This window comes from Podarcis melisellensis (assembly GCF_964234715.1).
Source record: "Podarcis melisellensis genome assembly, chromosome: 11".
In the NCBI taxonomy this organism is placed as follows: domain Eukaryota; kingdom Metazoa; phylum Chordata; class Lepidosauria; order Squamata; family Lacertidae; genus Podarcis; species Podarcis melisellensis.
Genome location: NC_138543.1, coordinates 44591380 through 44618069, shown reverse-complemented (window position 1 = coordinate 44618069; position 26690 = coordinate 44591380). Strand labels below are relative to the sequence as shown.

General features: G+C 44.5%; 1 protein-coding gene across 1 annotated transcript in view; it reads right to left on the bottom strand.

Moving 5' to 3' along the window:
• PLCXD3 (phosphatidylinositol specific phospholipase C X domain containing 3) overlaps positions 1-26690 on the bottom strand; it is a 75882-nt gene that overhangs the window by 9764 nt on the left and 39428 nt on the right. Inside the window, exon 2 of the mRNA XM_081929978.1 lies at positions 11876-12584. Coding sequence (XP_081786104.1) covers positions 11876-12584 — 709 coding nt within the window. The remainder of the gene's footprint in view (positions 1-11875; positions 12585-26690) is intronic.

Genomic DNA, 26690 nt, shown 5'->3' with positions numbered 1-26690 from the left:
CTGTGGCAATCCCACATTAAGGAGCTGTTGTGAATTTATAGGTGGATTCCAGATTGTGTTGATCTTGGGCGTTTAATTCTTCACAACATGCATTACTGCAATTGCCTTAAAGCTCTTGAGGCGAAACACTCCTCTCTGATGAAGCTCAGTAAACAAAGGATGGACCTGGCAGATCTCCAAGGCTCCAAACTGCTCATCACCAATCAGTTTTGCTTCAGTCCTTAAAGCCACTTTATCAAGCAGTAATATATTCTACATGACAGTTGCTTAGCTACCAGAACTCTAATTTAGATGGCTCTACAATTTTAAAATCTCCCCAAAGGTCAAAGCCCATTGTATGCTCCATCCTTCGGTCACATTAAACACATCTTTACATCCGCCTCTTCCTCGTTCATTCCAGACCCTCCAAGTGTCCCTGTTTTTCAGGAACAATCCTGGATTTACAGAAGACCATCCTGGTTTCTGATTTGATCCTAGAATGTCCTGATTTTCCTTAGGACGTCCGTAATTTCTTCAGAGAAATATTGGAGGGTATGGAGCTACGCAACCCCAAGCCAAGGAGATAAGCATCACTATACAGTGGTACCTTGGGTTAAGAACTTAATTCATCCTGGAGGTCCGTTCTTCACCTGAAACTGTTCTTAACCTGAAACACCACTTTAGCTAATGGGGCCTCCTGCTGGAGCCCGATTTCTGTTCTCATCCTGAAGCAAAGTTCTTAACCCGAGGTAATATTTCTGGGTTAGCAGAGTCTGTAACCTGAAACGTCTGTAACCTGAAGCGTATGTAACCCGAGGTACCACTGTACAACCTTTGGAAGACATCTGAAGGCAGCCATGCATAGGGAAGTTTTTAAAAATGTTTAATGTTTTTATATATGTTGGAAGCTGCCTAGAATGGCTGGGGCAACCCAGTCAGATGGGCGAGGTATAAATAATAAAATTATTATTATTATTATTATTATGGGATAGGACGCCCCATTTTCATCAGAGAAATGCTGAAGGATATGTCATTCTTTTACCAGCTCAAATCATGAATTCTGGGGGAAGTGTCATTATAGCAGCTTGTGCATCTGTTTCGGCCCAAGCGTAATGTGTCTTCCCAAGCCCAAAGTTATCTCATCTCCATTACAAACTGCTCCTAGACCTCCTTATATTTCTTTTGCTATAAAATTTGACTTCCGACAGTCAAGTGGGAATGCACAAGGCCTAACACTGAATTTGCCTGCCTTGCAAGGAAAGTACAATCAAATCGGAATAATGGCTCTTAAAACATCACCGCCTGTAATAATAATTAATCTGATTAATAATAATAATAATAATAATAATAATAATAATAATAATAATAATAATAATAGAAATCACTGTGTTTTATCCTACTGCTCAAAATGAAGTCTGCATCTTTTTCCAGCCGCGAAGAATCATGGAAAGTGCTTTACAAACATTAATGAATTTAGCCTCACAAATCCTCAATGAGGTATTATAATAATATTCACAGGGAAGAAAATGAAAAGTGAATCGAAGGCTCCAGAAATATTTCATGAACTACTGAGAGGCAAATGCAGTGAGGCAAAATGTGAGTCTCTGTCTTGCCTGCTTTTTATTGATTTGCTAATAAAATGACTGCTGTCATGGTGGGTGGGATGTATGTGGTCATGAACTGTGCTCTGGTGTGAGACTGGATGGAACAGGGGAGTTGCTGAGAGGATGGAATGTGTTAAGGTAAGAGGCAGGAGGAGTCTGCAGAGAGACAGGAAGTTGGGGAAGAAGCAGTTCCAGTTTGCCAGTTAACATGTTGTTGTTGTTTAGTCGTTTAGTGTGTCCGACTCTTCGTGACCCCATGGACCAGAGCACGCCAGGCCCTCCTGTCTTCCACTGCCTCCCACAGTTTGGTCAAACTCACGTTAGCAGCTTCGAGAACACCGTCCAACCATCTCGTCCTCTGTCGTCCCCTTCTCCTTGCGCCCTCCATCTTTCCCAACACCTCAGCTTCACGATCTGTCTCAGCTTCACGATCTGTCCTTCCAGTGAGCACTCAGGGCTGATTTCCTTAAGAATGGATAGGTTTGATCTTCTTACAGTCCATGGGACCCTCAAGAGTCTCCTCCAGCACCATAATTCAAAAGCATCAATTCTTTGGCGATCAGCCTTCTTTGTGGTCCAGCTCTCACTTCCATACTTCACTACTGGGAAAACATCACTACTGGGAAAGCCAGTTAACATACCCTCCAACATTTCCCCAATGACAATAGGGAAAGCGGGACATTCCAGGATATAATCACAAGTGGGAACGACCTCTGTAAATCCAGTTGAAGAAGTTGATTGATCTGGAATTAGGGCAGAGAGCAGGGGTCACTTATTAGGAACAGGTCTAGCAGATGTGCTCTGCTGCTTTGAACATTTTGAACCTGGAGGGCACAAGGTTTGCGAAGTCTGCTTCCAGGCGCTACAGGACTCTCTGTTGTTTTTCTTGCAATAGTCTTGGGTTGTGAAGCTGAAGCACAGTTAGCTGAGGCTAAGGCTCATAAAACTCATTGGGACTTCTGAGTAGATATAGGCCAACATTCACAGCATACATATAAAGCACTATGGCCTCCACGTTAAGCTTTCATGGCTACCTCCACAGGATTCTGGGAAGTGTAGTTTGTTAAGAGTGCTGAGAGTTGTTAGGAGGCCCCTACTCCCCTCAAAGAGACACAGTTCCCAGAGTTCCCTGTGAAGAAGAATTAATTGCTAAACCATTCAGGAAACTGTAGCTCGGGGGGGGGTAATAGGGGTCTCCTAACAATTCTCAACACCCTTAACAAACCACAGCTCCCATTGGCTTGAGAGCAGTACATGTGAAAAGGATCTAGGAGTCTTGGTTGACCACAAACTTGACATGAGCCAACAGTGTGACGCGGCAGCTAAAAAAGCCAATGCAATTCTGGGCTGCATCAATCGGAGTATAGCATCTAGATCAAGGGAAGTAATAGTGCCACTGTATTCTGCTCTGGTCAGACCTCACCTGGAGTACTGTGTCCAGTTCTGGGCATCACAGTTCAAGAAGGACACTGACAAACTGGAACGTGTCCAGAGGAGAGCAACCAAAATGGTCAAAGGCCTGGAAACGATGCCTTATGAGGAACGGCTAAGGGAGCTGGGCATGTTTAGCCTGGAGAAGAGGAGGTTAAGGGGTGATATGATAGCCATGTTCAAATATATAAAAGGATGTCACATAGAGGAGGGAGAAAGGTTGTTTTCTGCTGCTCCAGAGAAGCGGACACGGAGCAATGGATCCAAACTACAAGAAAGAAGATTCCACCTAAACATTAGGAAGAACTTCCTGACAGTAAGAGCTGTTCGACAGTGGAATTTGCTGCCAAGGAGTGTGGTGGAGTCTCCTTCTTTGGAGGTCTTTAAGCAGAGGCTTGACAACCATATGTCAGGAGTGCTCTGATGGTGTTTCCTGCTTGGCAGGGGGTTGGACTCGATGGCCCTTGTGGTCTCTTCCAACTCTATGATTCTATGATTCTATGATTCTATAATTCTTTGGGAGAAGCTGAGACTTCTTAAAGCACTTTAAATGTATGGTGTATATGTGTGGCCATACCTAGATTGCACTGTTGTTTTTTAAATCACAAAATGATGTGGAAAAGTGGGAAAGTGAACTTACATTTGTAAAAGTGTAAAGATGAAGGAAACCAACATTCACAAGATTCACCCACCCCTGTTGGAGACTTTGACTCCATAATCCATGCCATCTCTCAATTCTTGAAAATTACTCCTCAAAATCCCACTTTTTCTAAGGTCTAGGTTTGGGCCAGGCAAAATCTTAGTGGCAGTCGCAGCCACACTATTGCTGGCCTAGAGCTATTCCCACCTGCTTCCACAATGGTGATGACTCCTGATACTTCACATTTAATTCCTGCCTCTGCTCCAAGCAACTCAGGATAGATAGCTAGTGTGGAATTCTCTTCATTTTATCCCCAGCACCCAAAACCCTAGAAGGTTAGTGGGGGCTTTGTGGCCAAGTGGAACAACTCTAAGTTCCTTTAACTCACTGGCTCAGTTAGAGCCATCATTACTTAATCCTCGTCGCCAACTCTAAAAATACAGCTGTACCCTGGAGCAGCTAACACAAAGAGATGTAAGAACCTTTGAAGATAAAAACCAGTGCATACAAAAGTTACAAAATCTGGGCCAGAGAGCAGATACCTCTGGAGAGAGATCATCTCTGCCTGTTCCTGTAAGAAGGCTCCAACATATCCGGGAGGCATTTGGAGCAGTGTCCTGAGGACTGAAGTCAAGAGCTGGGAAAACCCATGGTAGGGCTGCCATATTCCGAAAACTGAAAATCAGGACACCTCTAAAGTTGAGCTTACAAAAAACACACCCCAAAATAACACAATTTTTCAATTGACTTGCCTAAGATCCAGTAGAAAGCAAATTTATAACTTATCTTAAAGGCCACTGTAAACAGTTAAAATCGTTAGTAGGATTGGAATATCACTTGTAGTTTAATGGTGAATTTAGGATACAATGGAGAGATAAAGATCTGGATTGTTATAAAAGATGCAGGAGGAAATGATTAACAGTGGGACCCACAAAGGGTAGGGGGGGAAGTCCAAGAGATTCCTTGTTGTTGTTGTAAGTTGTATAAAAGGTAAAGGTAAAGGTACCCCTGCCCGTATGGGCCAGTCTTGCCAGACTCTGGGGTTGTGCGCCCATCTCACTCAAGAGGCCAGGGGCCAGCGCTGTCCGAAGACACTTCCGGGTCACGTGGCCAGCGTGACATCGCTGCTCTGGCGAGCCAGAGCCGCACACGGAAACGCCATTTACCTTCCCGCTGGTAAGCGGTCCCTATTTATCTACTTGCACCCGGAGGTGCTTTCGAACTGCTAGGTTGGCAGGCGCTGGGACCGAGCAGCGGGAGCGCACCCCGCCGCGGGAATTCGAACCGTCGACCTTTCGATCGGCAAGCCCTAGGCGCTGAGGCTTTAACCCACAGCGACACCCGCGTCCCTTGTAAGTTGTATAGGTGACTGCAAAATTTCAATCTGAGAAACTAAAAAAACCCAAATTTCTGAAAAAAGTAAGATCCAGGAGAAAGCGCCACCTTTCAGAAATTGTCCACCCCCCCACCCCTAGATGTCAATTCCACCTTTGAAATCCCGGTAATGTCCAGGAAAATGTGTGGGAACAAGTACCATATTTTTCGCCCCATAGGACGCACCGCCCCATAGGATGCACCTAGTTTTTAAAAAAAATAATAATAATATTTATTACTTTTAAACACTACAAAAAGGAAAGAAAAAAGCAGAAAAAAACGATACAATACAATGTAAAAACATTACACAACACTAACACAATAAACTAAGCAAAACAAAACAAAAACAATTTAAAACACACATCATACCATTTCAATATCTTATCTTTCATTCTCTTGTTTCAACGACCTCCTCACACCTCCCTTTTTGTATTCCACTTCTATTAATTGTTTCAGCAATGCCTTTCCATCTTCCTCTATTTTCTGTCATATAATTGTCTTAACATATTTTAACCTTATTTTCCCTTTAATAGGACGCACCTAGTTTTTTTTGGGGGGGGGAATAAAGGAAGAAAAATTATTCCCCTGCCCCCCAGGCACGGGGCTGGCGCGGGGGAAGCCCGAGCTTCCCCCGACCCCAGCCCCCAGAACAGCCTGCTATCCGCAAGCCTAGGGAGCCGCACCGGTCTCCCCAGGCTTGCTGAGAGCTGCGCGGAGCCCGGGCGCGCTCTTCTGCGCGTCCCAGGCTTTGAAATGCAGGCAGCTCTGCGCAACCCTTGGGAGCCCGGCGCAGCTTCGCGCCGGGCTCCCTAGGGTTGCGCAGAGCTTCCTGAAGCCTGGAGAGCGAGAGGGGTCGGTGCGCACCGACCCCTCTCACTCTCCAGGCTTCAGTGAAAGCCTGTATTCACCCCATAGGACAAACACACATTTCCCCTTCATTTTTGGAGGGGGAAAAGTGCGTCCTATAGGGCGAAAAATAAGGTAAGTGCTTTTGATTTTTTCATGCCTTTCAGAATAGGGTTTTTCTACTTCCAGAATGGAGTTTTCCTCCTGAGTTCAGGCCCCTAGGCTCACCCCTCTGACTTGGTTGGGCCTGTGTTGACTTCCCAGGCAGGCACAGCTATGTACCTATAGGAGGTACATAGGTGAAGCCAGGCCAGCTCATTTGGCCAGGTCTCAGTTCTGCACAGCAGGTCAGAGCTCCCTCATTCATTAGGTGGCTTCCTTTGGACAGAACCAGCATTCATCAACAGCTCCACCAGACTGGGGAAGGAGAGGGGCGTTGACCAATGCTCATCCCAAATTATGAAACGTTACAGAGTGAGGGCCTCAATGTACCAGGAACTCCATCTTGCCCCTGGGAGTTTTAGGGTGTGTGTGTGAAACTTTGTTGGTTAGATTTAAGGAGGATCCCTTCAAACGAATTAAGAGCGTAAGAACTACTAGCAGCTTTTATTTTCAATAATGGCCCCATCAGATCCCCTTTAGAACTGAAAAGCTGAACACACAGCTGACTGCTGTTTATCCTCCCGCCTCTGGTTCCAGCCAATGGGACTGATGAATTTGTAAAAGGGAGAAGAAAGGCAAAGAACAGGATGGAAAGGGAGGGGAAAGAACAGCAGGATCATTATGAGTTTGGCACAAGCTGCCAGCTAGTCAAAGAAGCTTGGCATGTACACCCTGTACAGGAGAACACGCGAAGTCTGATGTTGCCACAAGCCTTCCAGGTTTCTTAAAAAAACTGAAAATGACAAAATAACAGGCAAGTGCCCACCTGGGTCTTCCCATTTACCCACCCATGCCAACTGCTGCTGGATACAACAGTAATCCAGGTTGGAGTTGTGAATTCAGAAAAGAGCTTCAAGGAAGGACTCTCCTCCCTGCAAGAGAGGGGAGTGTTTGTGGGCAGGAGCCCGAGCTCCGCCCCTAGCAGGGGGCGTTAGCCCCCTGCCTCCATTACCTGGCTGGTGCCCACGCCCCTCGGCAGGCATCCAACCAGGTGCCTGAGGGGGGCGTGTTTAGCAGCCTTTTGCTGCGGCACCAGCCTCTCCCCGGCCTCATTCTTCGTTGTCTCGCTCCGAGTCACCCACCCTCCTCTCCCTTTGAGTTAGGGCTTAGGTCATTGGCCTTGCTATGGACCTTAGGTTGGTCGCCCTGGTTGCCCGGGGGGCCTGGTAGGAGTTTTTCCATTTGGCAATAGGCTTTTTGGTTTTTTCGCCTACCTCGTAGCAATCGTCACAATTTTTGTGGTATTGGTGGGTAGGTTAGGCATTGGAATAATGTGTTATGCTGTGTCGAAGAGCTAGGTGTGGCCATCGCCTATGCCTTCAATTTTTGGGTATTCCGTTAAAGGAATCTGGCGGTCGTGTATTCTGTCCGATGCCTGCTTGGCAGGAGGCCATGGCATGACCCTCGGTGACATCAGGGGTGAGCCTATAGTTGGATTAGCATCAACAGGCTCCACCTACTGGTGAATAAACCCACTTGTTTGAGAAATCTAATGCCTAAGCCAATACCTTTTCACTGCTGTAATCAATAAAGTTGTGGCCTTTCCTTGCCCATTAACCTTATATCACGTGTCCTTGTGTATTTTTTCCACATTGCGGGGGTCGGGTCCTCGAACCACAACCTGACATTATTACATGCCCCACCTTCTTTTAGACACCAGGGACTAGCTGCTTCTGGTATCAAGCAGCAGAGCTCTTCAGTGAACATTATCAGCCAGAAGCAGACATGATGTATTTGCTATTGAGCTGTGTTTTAGGGGAGGCCTGCAGACTCCTTTCGCTTTTATCTGGATTACAACGGCGCTGCCTTATTGTACATTTGCTGTGTTGCTTGAGGGAAGGGGGCTGGGGAGGAGAGCAGAGCCATTTTTCATTCTGAGGAGGACAGATGAACTGCGCCCTTGTAATTCCCGTCTGCATTAGAGAAATAGCTTTGTGGCAGGTGAGACGGTGTTTGTGCGTCAATGCACGGCGTCAGCACAAGCTGCTTTGTTGTGGGCATGCACTCATGCGCCACATCAGTGAACTCATCAGTCTTCAAAGACCTTATGGCTGGCTGCATATATTTCCGGCCTCCAGTGGAACATCTCCTCCTGAAGAATTAACATTTGGAGGGTTAGGGTCTGAATATGTACCTTTCTCCAAAAGTGTGTGTGTGTGTGTGTGTATGCGTATACATATACACATACACATATATACATATAAACACACACACACACATATATATACATATAAAGGTAAAGGGACCCCTGACCATTAGGTCCAGTCATGACCGACTCTGGGGTTGCAATACTCATCTCGCTTTATTGGCCGAGGGAGCCGGCGTACAGCTTCTGGGTCATGTGGCCAGCATGACTAATCCGCTTCTGGCAAACCAGAGCAGCGCACAGAAACGGCGTTTACCTTCCCGCCAGAACGGTACCTATTTATCTACTTGCACTTTGACGTGCTTTCGAACAGCTAGGTTAGCAGGAGCAGGGACCGAGCAACGGGAGATCACCCTGTCTCGGGGATTTGAACCGTTGACCTTCTGTTCAGCAAAGCCTAGGCTCTGTGGTTTAACCCACAGTGCCACCCGCGTCCCTACATATACATATACACATACACATATGTACACACGCATATATATATATATATATATATATATATATATATATATATATATGCAGGTTTTGGTGTCCTCGGGTGTCTTCCCGTGTAAAAGTTGGGGTGTCTAGGCGACGTTTCGACGAGGTCTCACTCGTCATCTTCAGGCTGGTGCTTTCGGCTTCTTGTTACTGGAACAGAGCAGGATCTCAGTGTTTGAGTTCCTATAAATACTGTTGAGGGGGTGTGGTGTATAGCCTCCAATGTTCTGGGCAGAGAGGAAGTTCCCAGGCTAGTGTGCCTTTTCTTCTTTTGTTCCTTAATTACTTGAGGGATATCTTGAGTGATTTCTTGAGTGATATCCTGAGTACCACTTAGGTGGGTCATTAGGTGTGGATTAGTTGCTAAAGTCTTTGTGTCTTGACCTCTTGAACTTTGTGAAGAGTTTTTCTGAGAAGATGGCTGTACTGCACTTAGTTGTGCTCTGGCTTGGCTTCGTGTATAGGGGCGAGCTGTGGTTTTGTGGCCTGTGTCAGCCAGATCTGTGTAGGGATTGCAGGGGGGTGCAGCATCCGGAGGTGCCACCATGGTTTGGCTACTGGATGGTGTCTGTAATTTATCTGTGGAGAGGGTCTGGGTTTGGGTCTGGTGTGGTTGATTGGTGATGGCGTTCTGTGTGCCTCTGGATCTGGTGTCAGTTTTTGTGGGGAGGGCTAATTTCCAGATGTCTGGCAAGCGGGATGTGTCGTCACGCTTGTTCATGTTGTGAGGGTGTTTCTCTATCTCGATGGCTTCCATGATTATTCTCTTGTGGTGATGTTCCATGTTAAAGAGCAATTTGGAATCTGCAAAATTAATTTCGTGTCCTGTTTCTTTCATGTGTTGGAAAAGAGAGGAAGTTTTTTCTTCTTTTTTGACGGCATTCTTGTGTTCTGCGATACGTGCATTTATTCGTCTGTTTGTTTGTCCAATGTACGTGGCTGGGCAGACTTTGCAGGGTATTTCATAGACCCCTTGGTTTTCCAACTGGATTTTATCCTTGGGGTTTCTGAGGATATTGGCTATTTTTTGGTTGGTGCAAAAGGCTGTTTTGATATTGTGTTTATGGAGGATTTTGCTAATTTTATCTGTAGTGCCCTTGATAAAAACCAAGACACAGAAGAAAACAATGGCATGGCCCTCCTTCCTTATATCAAGCCAGGGGGGAAGGAGACAAGCCAGTTTCACTTTTTCTTTAAATGTGGAAAAAAATAACCATAGGTGAACAGAAAGTGGTGAGATATGTTTTTAACTGGACTCAAATTTACAGCTTTTGGGGAATGGGGTAGGGGTGGGGAGAAAGGGGTAGTGAGGGTGGAGAGAGTTAAAACCTGAAATATCGGTTACTCCAAAGCAAGTCAGGTCCAGGTCCAGGTCTTCAGATAACCGTTACACAAATATTCATTAGGATTTGTAATGCATGCATTAGCAGTAAGATCAAATTTCAGACTGAAAACATACAATTAAGTGATACAATGAAACCCTCTAAGGCTTAGATGTTTTGCATCCCAAGCTAGACAGCTGAACTTTGATCATTGCCCTATTTTCTTTGAATAATATTTCAAGTGGGAAAGAGCAAAGAAGGAAACTAATCCCCCATGGTAAGAAAAAACTAATCCCTCCGACAACCTTTGTATGAATGGAAATATATTTCAAGGTATTTCCCCAAAAGAAGATGCAGAGATGGGTTTTGCACTACTTGAATAATCAGGTTCAAAGTAGTCCTTGAAGTGAATTGTTTCAAGGAAAAAATTAATTACTCCTAAAACAAAGAAAAAGAAAACAAGAAAAGTGTTTTGAAAATAAATCCCCTTTGACAGAATTAAAGCATGTGGTAAGACGCATCCCTTGAGATGTATCTACACTTAGAAAATAAATCAGTTTAATAATGATTCCTTCTCTTTGGGGAACTCTGGGAATTGTAGTTCTGTGTCAAGGGCTAAGGAGCTCTAACAGAGAAATCTCAACATCCTCACCAAACTACATTTTCCAGGATTCTTTGGGTGAAAGCTTCTGACGTGATATATAATATAAACAATATAAATTTCTGAAGTTGGACGCCCTTTAGCTCTCATCATTTTATTGTGGCTTGAAACTTAATACAGGAATAAAAACTACTGGGAAGAATTGTTTTTGGAAATAAATTGGTATTCTTCCCCGTCTCAACTTCAGGCAAGAAAATGTCATGGATTAGCTCTGCCTTGGTGCAAGAGAACACTGTGTTTTGTTTTGTTTGTCTTGTTTTTTATGCTCAGTCCCCACTTCCCTTTCTCATTTCAGAAAGGATCACAAAGTTGGGTGCACTGCAAATCTATCCCTGCATATTTACATCTGGGTCACCCATTGCTTCCTCTCTGCATAGTGGCCACACCTAATCTTCAGACCCAGACTCAAGCTGCATGAAGGACATTAATCAATACTTAAACCCATCACCTGTAGATAATAAGCATGCATGTTGACAAATACAGACCAAAAAGGAGGGAAACAGTCATTATCTGATTTCTGGCCAATTGCTCCCGTCCACAAGTAACAGTAACAATTGTTGTTTCTGCATTTTTTGACCATCATAAATGAATAAGAGAAGACAACTCTAATAGGATCTTACTTCCATGTAATATAATAATAATAATAATAATAATAATAATAATAATCTTTTATTTATATCCCACCCTCCCCGGCCGAAGTCGGGCTCAGGGAGGCTAACATCAGATATATAACATTGGTATAAGATCAAACAATAATTAAATTCCCTCCTAAAAACAGGTCAAAATCAAATTAAAGTCTAATTAGATGGCTTTCCGCAGGGTTAGGGTTGGGAACAGTAAGTGCTCATCGGCCTAACTGTTTATGCCGATTTTATATGGGCCCATGAGAATGCTGGGAGGCCTCTTTCATATTGGTTCTTATACAAAAAGAAAAGGGGAGTCAGGCTGAGCCTGGTGGAACAACTCCATCTTGCAGGCCCTGTGGAAAGATGTCAGATCCCACAGGACCCTGATCTCTTGTGGCAGAGCATTCCACCAGGCCAGGGCCAAGGCTGAAAAGGCCTTGGCCCTGGTCAAGGCCAGCCTAATTTCTCTGAGGCCCAGGATCCCCAAGATGTTATTATTTGCAGACCGTAAGGTCCTCCGTGGGGCGTACCAGGAGAGGCGGCCCGTAGGTACGTATATCCTAGGCCATATATCCAAGCACACCTGGATTTGTAAGGCACTCACCTTTCTGTGATGGTTTCTCTGAGACCACTAGTGACGCCTTTGACCACAGTGCTGGCCTTTGGGGTCAGCACCACCTGAGATATAAAAAAGGAGCCCTTCTTCCTCTTCTCAATGATGGATGCCTGGAGAAACTGGATCAGTTTTTCAGGATCTGTTGTGTTGGCCCACGGAGCTGGCATCATCTGCCCTGGCCACAAGAAGGAAACCTCCAAAGCCACTGGACTGTGATAAAACACCAGCACTTGATGATCCTTCTCCCACAGATACTGGAGACACACTTCGTGAGCAAATATAGCCGGGCACATTTTATTCCCAAAAGTGTCTTTGAGCATTTGGACCAGTTTTTCATGGTGGCACATTTGCATCCCGTAGAAGTGGTTGAAGTCCAAAAAGACCACTTCCTTGTGGTGGTCAGCAAGAAAGGCACTGATCTCCTCAAGGCCCTCATTGACTTTGGCACTGAACAAACCATGAGCAAAGTAGAGTTCATTGTCGGGGTCTCTGGGCTTGGTGGAGATTCTAAGATCAAAATACCGTATGCCTGCTCCAAGCTGGCTTGTGAAGTTCATCGTCTGCGTCGCCAACCATTTCCTCATCAGCTTTTTAGCCACAGTTCCAAACACAGAGACAAAATTCTGGACGGTGTCAGGTTGTTCAGGTCCAACGGGTGAGGCTTCATCAATGTAGAAGCTAAATGAGTCATGAGAGCCTAAAAATAACACAAAACAACACGTTTGCATTTCTTTTTTAAAAAAAGCAAGATTTGAAGACTGATACTCAGGGCTGCATGAAAATATTCCAGAGATCAAATTATAACACAAATCACTTGTTTCCTCTCTAACTGTTTTAATATCGGTTATTTTAGCATTGGAAAGATGTCGCTAGTAGTATCCAAATGGGCTACCTGTGTAGCAAGAGAATCACAAAATATGTGCTTTTCAGAAGGCACCTGATTGCTTCACACTTGTGCTGGTGTTCTGATAGCATTAGTTTACACCTCGCAGAGTCAATGAAAGGGATAGCTGTGTTTGTACTATGTTGAGTGTTTGGAGGTCAAAGCATATTGTTAGCTGGGAGGGGGAAATAACTTTTCAGGCTCAGTCAGTGGTGTGCCGAGTCCCTGCCGAGTCGTGCTTCTTGCACAGAATATGACTCAGCACTGGCAATTGTTTGGTTTTCATTCTGCAAGTCCTCGATCTGTTTGAGTAGCAATTGTTAGTCTTGAAGGAAACACACTGTTAGTCTTGAAGGCTGACAATGAGGAATAACTCCAGCTGATATCAGGCCAAAATATATGAATCCAACACCTGTTTAAATTATATGAGAGAGGGCTTAGTCCTAACACCTAATCCTGACATCTGTGGCAGGGCCAGAGGTAAAAGCAGGCAAAGCCACAAATCTACAGTGATACCTCAGGTTAAGTACTTAATTCGTTCTGGAGGTCCATACTTAACCTGAAACTGTTCTTAACCTGAAGCACCACTTTAGCTAATGGGGCCTCCTGCTGCTGCCACACCGCCAGAGCACGATTTCTGTTCTCATCCTGAAGCAAAGTTCTTAACCTGAAGCACTATTTCTGGGTTAGCGGAGTCTGTATCCTGAAACGTATGTAACCTGAAGCGTATGTAACCCAAGGTACTACTGTAAATTTGCAGCACACTCATGCACCCTTCTCTATTCTCCATGAAGACAAGCCACTGAGATGTGTAGCCCGAGGAGAGTTATGAGGGCTGGATGGTGAGGCCATATTCAGTCCCTGGGTCTAAGCTTCCCCAACCCTGACCCAAATGTGCACTCAATTTGGATCATCACCATCACAGTGTCCTTGCAGCAGCACAAACTGTAGCATTGTGCAGACACTGTTCAGATGATGGGGCAATGTGCCAGATAGACAGAAGGATGGCACAGGAATGGTTGTCATTATGGACTCATAGGATGAGAATGCTAGAATTATAAGAGCACTACTATGATGCAACTGGACCCTCCCAGATGACGATGAAACTGCACTATTCCTTTGGATTTGGATGGATGAATCAACTGACTTATTGGCAGGTCTATCACATTTCTATTCCACGCATCCTCGGAGGAGCAAAGGATGCGTCAGTTTCCAGGGCTGGAGAAGAGTGCATAACATTCAAAAACCAATAGCTGTAAATGAAACCGGCCCTGCCATGATTCTAAGAAGGCTTTGAGTGATAATACGAGAAGACCAGTAACATTATATAAAATGAAACTTCAAAAGGCTACAGAACAGTGTGAGCATGGAGGCAACAAGTTTAACTCATCATAAAGGACATCACGGGTTTTATCCAAGAGAGTCTTGGGACACTTTTGCCACCAGATTCCCTATAGTTCCCCCCAAAATGCAAGGAACGGCACCACCGCCCAGTACACATGCATGCATATACATAGGGATCTTTTTTGTTTCAGGTACAAAATATTGCTGTTTAAAGGCTGAAAAACATTATACCCCAGTGCCATAGAGGATGAATCTGACAGAGGATAGGGAGGTTTGTTACAGGAGATGGATAGCTTCAAATCTACCTGTCTCACAAGATACCCAGGGGGAGGCATCCTCCAGGAAACAGTAGTGCATTTTCTTGCACAGCCTGAGGATGTAGCTCTTCCCTCTTCTAGAACTCTGAGCAACCCCTCAGAAAACCTGCCGGTGAAGCAGGAAATCCCAGAGGCAGCAGAAGGCTCTCTAGTCCCATCACAGTCCAAGCCTAAGTAATAAGGCACAGCCCCTTTCAGCCCTGATAGGATTCTCGTTGGGAGTGGAGTTGCAAACAGCAGCCCTCTCTGGCTTGCTCCAGATAATTGCTGAAGCGGAATTCCAAGTTTGCGACGCCTGAGAGCCATGTTTCCTGCCGGAGTTGGAACCTTGCTCCCCAAATGTGCTGACCATGGTCCTGATCTCCAGCGACCTATCCTAGGATCCAGCCCTAACCAAAAGCAGAGCAACAAAGGCTGAGGCTCTCTTAAGGAGCACGCATGTGAAAGCGCCGGCAACAAATAGGAAATATCTGCACGTTATCTGCATGGCAAAGGACCCTAGAAAGACTCCCATGTGCCACACTCTGTTTAAAGTGTAGCGTCTTCTGTCCTCTGCACTCACACCACCCTGCAGGTCATTTACTGAAAGGGGATTAGACAAATTCATGGAGGACAACATTATCATTGCTTACTACTTATTACCAATGGGTAGTCAATGGCTATATATGACCTTCGGGATCAGAGGCATTATTCCTCTGAATTTTCAGTTGCTGGGAAATGCAGATGGGCATCCTGTATGGGGGCCTCCTATAGGCACCTGGCTGACCAAGGTGAGAACAGGATGATGGACTAAATGGGCCTTTGGCCTGATCCAACAGAGCTCTTTTTATGTTCTCAGCTCTTTGCAGTGATGCTCCCAGTCCAGTCCTTAAAAGGAATCTGAGTGGCTAGAATGCTTTTCAAGAGAAAGAGTTGCATTCAACGCAGTGCTAAGCCTAAGGCTATCCTTGCACAACAGAATGTTCTCCCCACCCTGAAATCTATTCTGGGTGTTCTCCAAATCCTCCAAGGCAGATCTACATATGGCCTGGGGGGGGGGGCATGCAGGGGGATGAAGGGAGGGAACGTCTCATTGTTTTGCTGTTTTTGTTTTAATTACTTATTTGTGTTTTTATCTTGTATTTTTATCTCGTGAACCGCCCTGAGATCATCTGATGAAGGGAGGTATATAAACCTAATAGTAAATGATAAATAAAATAAAAATTATGCTAGTGGCAGTCCCAGAACTATCTGGTTTTCTCACTGTGAGGGGAGGACCTATAACTTTGAACTCTTTGGAAGAAAACCTGTAAAGGGGAGAGGAAGATAAGATTCTTTGCAGAAAAATAGCAAAGAAAGGGTTTAGGGATGTTTTTAATATGTAATGCTGTATTGTTTTTAATACTGATTGGGAGCCGCCCAGAGTGGCTGGGGAAACTCAGCCAGATGGGCGGGGTATAAATAATAAATTATTATTATTATTATTATTATTATTATTATTATTATTATTATTAAAACAGCTGACCACTCCACCCCACCCAAGTCTCCTACCTTTAGAACATCTGTGTGTCCTTTGAAGACTACAGACAGATGGGGAGATACAGAGCAAGGTGAGATCCTGAGCAATGGCTTGACATAGGAATGAAGCAGATTCCTATGTTCCCAATTCCACTTGCAGAAGAACTCTATTTTATCCAGACCTCAGAATGTTTTTGAGGGCTGATTCACTCATGAATGTTTGTCATATAATGACTGAAGCACTGAGCAGTGGATTGCCATCATAAATCAAAATGCCACAGATATCACTTCACGTCACCTCAAATAGAGTGTCTTTTATTGGAGTTGGATTATACATATTATGGTGAATCATCAAATGCTGGCTAGCTAAGAGCGTGCATGTATGAACCGGCACTCTTTCTTCGTGACAACAAATTTCACCAGTGTTTAAGCCGCCGTTGAAATAGTTCCTGCTAAAAAGTTCTCTTTTTTAAAAAAAATTAAAATACCAATCTTCGATGTTTCCTGCAAGCGTTCTTACTCAGATCTTACTACAAAGGCAACCATGTAAGCATATAAAGTTAAATATATTTGTGCCTGGGTGGAAAATAATCTGGCAGACTTCACTATTCTCTCAGTTAATTATCTGATGATCTGAGATTTTCTTACACCCACAATCATTATGTTTTGCAAACCCAGGTCTGTTCATTCATGTGCAAATACTGTCTTCTGTCAATCTATTCTTGCCTTAGTCACTGAAAAGAGGTCCCCTGTTAGGAGAAATGTCTGTGTTGATTAAAAGTAAATAACTAGTTTCTATGTTGAAACCAGGGATCTGGAAGTTGCTGCCCTCCGAATGTTCCTGGACTTGAATTGCCATCTTTCCTGGTCAGAACGGGTAATGACCAGCAATGATGACAGCTCCCCAACCCTGATCTAACCCAATTACTACATTATATGAGATGTTGCTTTTCATCATGAGCTGAATGTGGTGTTCTGTGCCCACACCTAGTAAAACGTGCTTCATTCACTGCAATCTCATGGTGTTGTGTCCTCACGGCAATGCAAGGATGGACAAGCATTTCTGAACTGCAATGGGAGACCTCACTTACTCTAAAGTAAGCCCCTTTCTGTTTTACAGGTCCTGATCGGAATGGCAGTTTTCAGTCCGCAAAGACTTCCCCTTTGAAGCTTAAAGCAATCCCTGCTTCTCTGCAAAATTAATTAATGAACCGTTTCCACCATCGCCTTGAAAAGCGAAATTGCAACCCGATTGTCTGCATTTCCACTCAGATGTGAAATCCTGCTGCATTTAGTGGGTACAGAGTTAGAGCCTACAAAAACCTACCATCCCCCCCCCTGAAAAAAAACAAGTTAAGGGGCAGGAGTTAGGCAGAGAACACACTCCCCCCGCCCTCCTTTAGAAGTTCAGCCCCAATCCCAGCTGGACTTCCACAAGATCAGCCTGTGACAGCAGTGCCACTCTGGCCCATGGGCATAGCCGGGGGGGCAGGGGGCAGTGCCCCCTCTAGATCAAGTAAAACAATAGAAATTCTTAACTAACTGACCAGTCACATCGGTTCTTCCCCCTCAACACACAAAAGTCCTCCCCTCCCCACAACCAAGTCCTTGCCCCCCCAAAAAAATCCTGGCTATGCCCATGCTCTGGCCTAGAGGTTGTCCTAATTCCATCCTCTGGCTCAGAGGACTAAATTTCAGGTGCTCCAGTGAGATCAGATTCAACTAATGAGTCCTCTCAGTGGAAGCCATGTGCAATGACTTCCGCTTGTACAACAGACTTTCCCCCTCTGTTTGCCCCCCCCCAAAAAATGGAGGGAGGAGTCAGGGAAACAATTTGTCTGGCAAGCTCAAACGATTGCACTGTGCATGCTACTGAATTCCTCTCCGGGTCTGCCCTGTTCCATCTGAGTAAAAGACACCTGGAAGGACCTGGTCTCCTCTTACTGAAAGATTGTGCAGGTGAACACAGGACAATCGCTGCTCCTATAAAGGGCTGGGTCTAAGCCTGGCTGTTGCTGAAGCAACATCCACCTGCTGTTCTTTGCTAGTACAGTGGTACCTTGGGTTAAGTACTTAATTCATCCTAGAGGTCCGTTCTTAACCTGAAACTGTGCTTAACCTGAAGAACCACTTTAGCTAATGGGGCCTCCTGCTGCCGCCGCGCCACCGGAGCCCGATTTCTGTTCTTATCCTGAAGCAAAGTTCTTAACCTGAAGCACTATTTCTGGGTTAGCGGAGTCTGTAACCTGAAGCGTATGTAACCTGAAGCGTGTGTAACCTGAAGCGTATGTAACCCGAGGTACCACTGTAGTCAGGCTGAGCTCTCTGCTCCCTGCAGAACAAGCTGTTCTCATCTTGGCACGAACTGGGTTGAAGTTCCTTTCCACAACTGGTACCATCGGGGTGTAAGGAACCAGTACCTGGGCCACAGGACTTTCTTGTTCAAGCTTGAGAAGGTGCAACTAAAGTTGTTTTATTGCAATATCAAAATATACAATGGCATTGCTTTTGGTGGGGCCGGGCGGGGGGAGATACCATTTGCACATGCTTCAATTTCCCCCTTCCCACCTCTTGTGAGCACTTAGGAAGGATATATTGCATCAGAGACCTTTTTGTGATGCAAATGGTATTTCTATTAAAGAAGCCATCAGTCAAATGAAAGCCCTGGTTTAAATAAATCTATTTACCCAGCGTAAAATATTTGCATTGTATCATCAAAACAAAAATAAATCAGTGGTTAATAGCTAATTCTTTCTCCCAAGTCACATATATATATAGGCAGAGAGATCCATTGCCGGGCAGTTAATCTGCTCAGGGCTGCCCATATTGACTGCACAGCTTTTAAAAACTCATTCTTCAAGTACAGGAAGCCAGCTTTTTTTCTTTTTTAAAAAGAACTCTTTCCAGGATAAATTGGTCCACAACGACTATTCAAAGATAAAGATATTTGGAAACCAATATTCAGCACAAAGGCAGATGTTAAAATATTGGGTGTGTTGTGCTATGATCATGAACAAAGCTGGAGTTGGATGCTAATGGATGGAGCTAATTTTCTCTCTGTCTTTCATAATCTAAGACTTGAACACAGAGGGAGGAAATGAAACCAAGTGGCAGAAGGTTTGGGACAGGCAAAATAACTTATTTGCACAACACACAATTTATGGAGTCCACCGGCACTTGCCTCGTATACTGAACTGTGCTCCTCAAAGGCTGAGTACCCAACGTGTTCCGCTCCAAATGTTGCTGGACTCCAAATCCCATCAGCCCCAGTCAGTATGGCTCATTGTCAGGGGTGATGGGAGTTGTGGTCCAGCAACATCTGGCTGGTCTACGTTGGCTATTCCTGCTCAAAGGTATCATTTGGACTGCAATACAATCCCCATCACCCAACTTCAGGTGGCTCAGTGGACCAGTCTGGATGAAACACACCTCAGAGTTTTATCTTCAATTTTCACCACTTGACTCAACCTGATACCCCTATTTAGATTTGTTCCTGTTCCTCCATATTGCTACCTGCCTTGAATGAATTTACTTGCTTTTAAACCATGGGGGTTTTTTCAGCTGATGATTCTGCAACTTGACCTTCATGACTTTCTGTCTGGTTTGGACTACATTACCCAAATCCATTGGGCCTTCACTCTTGGGGTTGCTTCCATTGATCGTTCTTCATGCTTCTAGCCCTGTGAAACTGAATCAGATCCCCAAAAACGTGACTGCCAACAGATCCTCTCATCAAGCACGCAGCACCCCAGAGCCAAACCAGCCACAAAAATAAGCAAGCGAGCTCTTAACTTACAGCACAAATTATTAATCAACTTGAGCTTCAGTTGATTAACCTACCAGCTAAATGGTCTAGCAGTTCTTGTGAGAAAAGTGAATAGGATTCCATGCAAAGAAGGAGATCCACACACAATTTAATTAGTGACCAGCATGCTCAGGTGAAACATGTCTAAAGTAGCCTACATTCCTGGGCAAAACCTGGGGGCTTGATTTCCGCCCCCACCTGCAATTTCCTCCATACAGCAGAATTCCTTGAGCACTTTCACACTACTGAGCATGAGAGACAGCATCTTTTCTATGCAACGACGTCTCCATCATCATTTGCGTTTGGAATAATCCTGGCATGTCTACTGATAAAAGCAATTTAAGAAAGAGAATTGCTTGTATTAGAAAAGAAGATGATGAAATTTCCAGACGGTCCCTGTTAAAGGTCTTTGTAGCACACAGCATTAAGTGAGTGAGGGCAACACTTTCTAGTAAAAGGAAGTTGAAATCAAAGTGTTCCCTCTCAGCCCTGAGCAGTCTCTTGATTGATGTTATCTATAACAACAACAATACTTAATAGATTTTTATAATGGGGAGAAACCTTTCTTTGAAGTACAGTGCTTCACAGTACTAACACGATTGCTGGACGAAAAAAGAAAAGAAAAAGCAGTCTTCATGCCAATTACCGGAGCTCATCAGCGAAAGAAACCTTCTGGATTGCTAGCTTATTTTTCCACTATAATTTTCCCCCAGTACAATCCGTACAGTCCTTCCTCACTGCAAGGCGGACTTGGATGTATATTTTTAGACTCCCTGCAGACTTTTTCAATGTTACTTTCACCCGCTGCTTGTGTAATAGGTTTTATTAAGACTGTAAAAAAAAAAAATCCAGAATCTATGCTGGAGTTTCATATTCTGTCCTTTAAAAAAAACAACCACCAGAAACCTACCAGCCCTAGCATTAGGAAGTTTGCTGCCACTGCCTCAGGCTGCAGATTCCAGTGAGGGGCAGTGGTGCTTCTCCGGGGGGGGGCATACCCTTCTGTAGGAGGACAGAGCTGTCCGTGCTATATGGCATCTCCTGCACCACCATAACTACCTTTACAAACTGCCGTTAGTACGAAAGCTATGGCTATTCCCTTCATGTGGGACCTTCCAACAAACTTCGCTTAATGAAAAAAACAGGAAGCGAGCCAACTCCTTACAATAACCAACTAAAGGATGGAAACATGTATGTTTACATATTACACATTGTCTGTTATGTGTGTTGTCTGTTAAGTGTATGTGAATCTGTTCCTTCTGTCTCTTTCATTTTAGAAATGTTTAAGGGGTTTGTGTTGGCCACAACATCCACAGACTGCCTTTCTTAAGTGTGCATAGTTTAAACTGCAAGCTTGCTTCAAATTTTAGTTTAAAGAAACCATTTTGGACCTGATCAACATGGCATGTTTTAACACTGGGAGCCGCCCAGAGTGGCTGGGGAAACTCAGCCAGATGGGTGGGATATAAATAATAAATTATTATTGGAGCAGGAAAGTTTGACCACAGTAATTTATGCATCCTTCAAGCCTGGGCTTCCCTTCCACTTGATCTGTAAGCTGCAGTTGGGTGCGGGATGCTGCCCAATTTAGAACCCCACTCTGTACTCACTCAGCCACACAGTCCCCAGTCCTAACACCAAGCACCACTGGAAGAGCCCCCTACCCGACTCTGCTCTACTATATGTTTGTTTACTCTGCAATAACCTGTCCCCCATGGATTTAAAAGCTGGCAGAGGCTGCTTGTTCTTTTGCCTAAAGATACCCAGGGCAGGGGGTGGGAGGACCTGAATTTGCCTTCAGTGTGTTCTCTATGCTTTAAAATATACCTCAGCAGCTGCAGTGTGTGACATATCAAGCTGGGCACTGCACGGTGCCTTAATGTTCATGCCCAGGCAAAGACATCGGAGATTGTTAGAGCCCAAAATACCATGGTGAATATCACCATTAGAGGTATTATCTGTTAAAAAGAAAAACACAGAAGGCAAATGGGTCAGATATCAGCAATTAGTAAAAGAAGATCAAGGCCAATTAAGGTTAAGATCATATGAAGAACTTGGCCAGTATTGTAACACATGGCTACAGTATGGAGAGACATGGAGCCATGCTTGCTCTTGCATTTCAACAAAAGAGAGCTCCTGCGAGTGCTTTTGCTTGGCTGGAAGGTACTGTTGAACTGTGTTGGTACCTCTTCCTGGGCAATGGAGAGATGAGCATGTGGGTTGTGTGTAGAAGATAATGGCTTTTGCATGGAAGAAAGGTAGCCAACTTTATATACGTTGCTCCACCACTTTTGCTTCTGGTTTTGCTGACTTTTGCCTCTGCCCTGCCCACCTCTGGCATGCAGAACTCGGCAGGTTGCACACAAGGAAAAATGCCCCCCTCAGACTAAAAAAGGCTCCCCTATTGCATGGGATAGCCCCGTTTAGGAGCTATATAAAGGGGCAGGGCAGACTAAGACTCCGGGCTGCAAATTGTCTCTTGCTCCAACTTGTGATGCACCCCTTGGAGTGTGTTTGCAGCATCCGCATGCTAACAAATATATGCTGGTACAGACATAAATCTTCCCCCACAACAAGTGCATCAAAAAAATTTCTAAACAGTTCTTACAAAATATGAGTTACGGCTAATTAGCCCGTGCCAGTAGCACAATTAGCAAAATGGCTTGTTGCCAGAAAGGAAGGGAAGAGAGACTTTGTAGGCATTTTAATTCCTTATGCAACAAAAATGCGAGCCACAAAGATGAGAGTTTCTAAAAACCAGAACAAGCAGCATAACAGCATTTATATCCCAGCCAGAGGGATGATGATGACGATGACTGCAAAAAGACTGAAAATACAAAGGTCTTCACCAGGTGCCAAAAAGATGTTTGTGTAGGTATCAGGCCCTTAGTAACCTCCAGTTTCATCTCTTTAAGTGGGGAACCTAAAAAGGATCTCTGGTGGTAATAATCTGAAGGCCCAGGCAGGTATATACGAGAGGATACCTGACCCAAACTGGTGTAGACAAAGAGTTCTTGAGTTGTCAGAGTGAGCTTTCTGAAGGTCTCCCTCTCACATGCAGATGTGCAAGGCTGCTGTGTTATGAAGGATAATTAAAGGTATAATTACTGCAGTGTACTAATTCAGGCTGACCATAAAGTAGGCTGATCACCGAAGAATTGATGCTTTTGAATTATGGTGCTGGAGGAGACTCTTGAGAGTCCCATGGACTGCAAGAAGATCAAACCTATCCATTCTTAAGGAAATCAGCCCTGAGTGCTCACTGGAAGGACAGATCCTGAAGCTGAGACTCCAATACTTTGGCCACCTCATGAGAGGAGAAAACTCCCTGGAAAAGACCCTGATGTTGGGAAAGGTGGAGGGCACAAAGAGAAGGGGACGACAGAGGACAAGATGGTTGGACAGTGTTCTCGAAACTACCAGCATGAATTTGACCAAACTGTGGGAGGCAGTGGAAGACAGGAGTGCCTGGCGTGCTCTGGTCCATGGGGTCAGGAAGAGTCGGACACGACTAAACAACTAAACAACTAAACAACAACAACTACTTCAGGCTACAAGGTGGGGGGACTGCTTGAATGTTTGAATGTTCAGCATGCATGCACACCCCGTACACTTCCCTATACGTTGAAGTAAGACATGTAGGAGAAGTTTAGGCTGAATAACCCTGACATGCTGAGTTTCTACATGCAAGGAATTGCTTCCCAGCTAACAACTACTTACAGTATTAATTTGCTTCCCAAATCTATTGTGGTTTTAGGAAACAGGTAAAAGACACACCTCTTCCACAGCAGGCTTTGGAATGAGGGGACAGCAATTGCAGTATTTTATTAAATGGTTTGACACTGCGGCTTTTGATATGAGTGATACAGAAATAATAGTTTTAAAGTTCTTGTGTTGCATGGTTATTACGTTGCAAAGTGGCCTGTGCACCAAATAAATCACACAATCTAATACAGCGTCAAAACCTACCTACAGCGTCAAATAGATACAGCTAAAGCTTGATCTCAACATGCCTATTTGCATCATTGGCAAGGTAAAGGTAAAGGGACCCCTGACCATTAGGTCCAGTCCTGACTGACTCTGGGGTTGTGGCGCTCATCTCACTTTATTGGCCAAGGGAGCCGGCGTACAGCTTCCGGGTCATGTGGCCAGCATGACTAAGCCGCTTCTGGCGAACCAGAGCAGCACACGGAAATGCCGTTTACCTTCCCGCCAGAGCGGTACCTATTTATCTACTTGCACTTTGACGTGCTTTCAAACTGCTAGGTTGGCAGGAGCAGGGACTGAGCAATGGGAGCTCACCCCATTGCGGGGATTCGAACTGCCAACCTTCTGATCGGCAAGTCCTAGGCTCTGTGGTTTAACCCACAGCGCCACCTGCGTCCCTTATCATTGGCAAAGGCAGAAGCAAATTAAGCAAGGTTTCCTGAGACTTTTCTCAGCTAAGCAATGTAAGGGGTGTGCTCTCCAGCTTTCCAGTATAAAGTATTACCCAATTTTCAGAGTATTCAAAATAAAATGGCAATAACAGTTATGCCCCAAACATGCATATATTGTATTGATTCATTTCATTTATTTTGTACACAGAATCCAACTTGCTGTTTCTTGGGGGGGGGGGTTGTTTTGTATTGTTTTTTTAAAAAAGCATTTCCATTTTACAGCATTTCCAATTTTCAGCTTTAGTGCCAAAACATAAACAAATATATTTGCCCAAAGCGCCTATCTATGGTGCATATGATCACAGTAATTATCTAAGTGCAATGTTCTGCTCTAATATAGACTGTTTACACATCTTCCTTACATCAGTTGGGGAAAATAGCAGAATTTCTGCATAATTTAGACAGCATAATGTAGATTGCATAATTTAGACCCAATTTGCATAATGTATTATATGTGTGCATATGTCTGTGTACACACAGCATAATCAAACTATCTTCCGTTTCTCTAATGCAGAGGTTTGCCAGTTCTACCTCCCAGCATAGTTGCTATGCAGACTAGCAAGCATGTGGCGCCGGGAAGTGGGGGGCAACCTACAGACTGGGGAGCGGGGCACAATACAGTACTTAAAATTGCCTTTCTGTGCGTCATAAAAATGATGCTCAGAATAATTACTATAATAGGCATGCTGAAACGCTGTTAAGCCAAGCAGTTCTCTGCAGAACATGCTGTTTTGATTGATGCGTCGGCTAGAATGCAAACTTTACTTAGCAATCTCTTATGTGCTGAATCAAAGTACTTAATCAATGTGGTTGGATGAAATGGGGTTCTCTCTCTCTCTTGCTTGATGCCGAACCAAAAGGAAGACATGCTCTTGCACACTAGGCCGGATGAGTCCAAAACAGATGTTTCGAAATCCACAGCTTTCAAAAGCGGGTGGATCTTCCTGCAGTGGTCAAATCTAGCAAGGAAGTTATGGCAGGATCAAAGAGGTGCTGGCAGTTAAATAAAGAACCTCAGAGTAAGCTAACGAGATCAAGCTGTAGATAGCATCACTCCAGCTAGAAAACTTTGCACAAAGGCATACATAAAATATCAGAAGCCCAATAAATTAGATCTAATTGAGAAGGTATGCAAACAGTTAAATATGGTTAAAATAACAGCTGTATTTGAGGAGGAAGGGAGGCTTAAAGAAAGCAAAAATAAGAGGAACCTGGTAACTTCTTATATCTCTTTTGAGAGTTGGGAAATCCAGGCCAGGGAATGGATAATATGTAATGATGAAGACATTAAATTAATGTTTTTAAGGAAAAGTCAAAAGCTTTAAACAAAACGAAGAATATATCAAATGCCAATAAAAGTATCTGCCACAAAGATGTAGCATCTTCCCAGTCCACAGCACACAGGATTTTCTTATCTATATTCACATTACCCAAAAGGAATGGGTGCCATTAGCCTCATGCCAAGCTGCATGCATCTCTGAGCAAAACTACACATTACTTTTTTTAAGGGGCACTACATCGTTTAGCATGGCAGCATTGGCACTTTGGAACTCCCAGCTTATTGATGCCAGGCAGACACCTTAACTGTATTCTTTTTGGCACCTGCTGAAGACATTCTCATTTAGACAAGCCTACTCAAAGGTTTAAGGGATGCGGGTGGCGCTGTGGGTTAAACCACAGAGCCTAGGACTTGCCGGTCAGAAGGTTGGCGGTTCGAATCCCCACAACGGGGTGAGCTCCCATTGCTCGGTCCCTGCTCCTGCCAACCTAGCAGTTTGAAAGCACGTCAAAGTGCAAGTAGATAAATAGGTACTGCTCCAGCGGGAAGGTAAACGGCATTTCCATGTGCTGCTCTGGTTTGCCAGAAGTGGCTTAGTCATGCTGGCCACATGACCCGGAAGCAGCTTCCTCGGCCAATAAAGCGAGATGAGCGCTGCAACCCCAGAGTCGGTCACGACTGGACCTAATGGTCAGGGGTCCCTTTACCTTTACCTTACTCAAAGGTTTATAAAGTTTGTGTGAGTTTTAATTGGTTTTAGTCTGTCCTATTGCAGTTTTAACTTTCCGTTACTTTCTGTATGTTTTAAAATTGTTGTTTAGTCGTTTAGTCGTGTCCGACTCTTCGTGACCCCATGGACCAGAGAACGCCAGGCACCTCTGTCCTCCACTGCCTCCCGCAGTTTGGACAAACTCATGCTGGTAACCTCGAAAACACTATCCAACCATCTCATCCTCTGTCGCCCCCTTCTCCTTGTGCCCTCCATCTTTCCCAACATCAGGGTCTTCTCCAGGGAGTCTTCTCTTCTCATGAGGTGGCCAAAGTACTGGAGCCTCAGCTTCACAATCTGTCCTTCCAGTGAGCACTCAGGGTTGATTTCCTTCAGTATGGAGAGGTTTGATCTTCTTGCAGTCCATGAGACTCTCAAGAGTCTCCTCCAGCACCATAATTCAAAAGCATCAATTCTTCGGCGATCAGCCTTCTTGATGGTCCAGCTCTCACTTCCATACATCACTACTG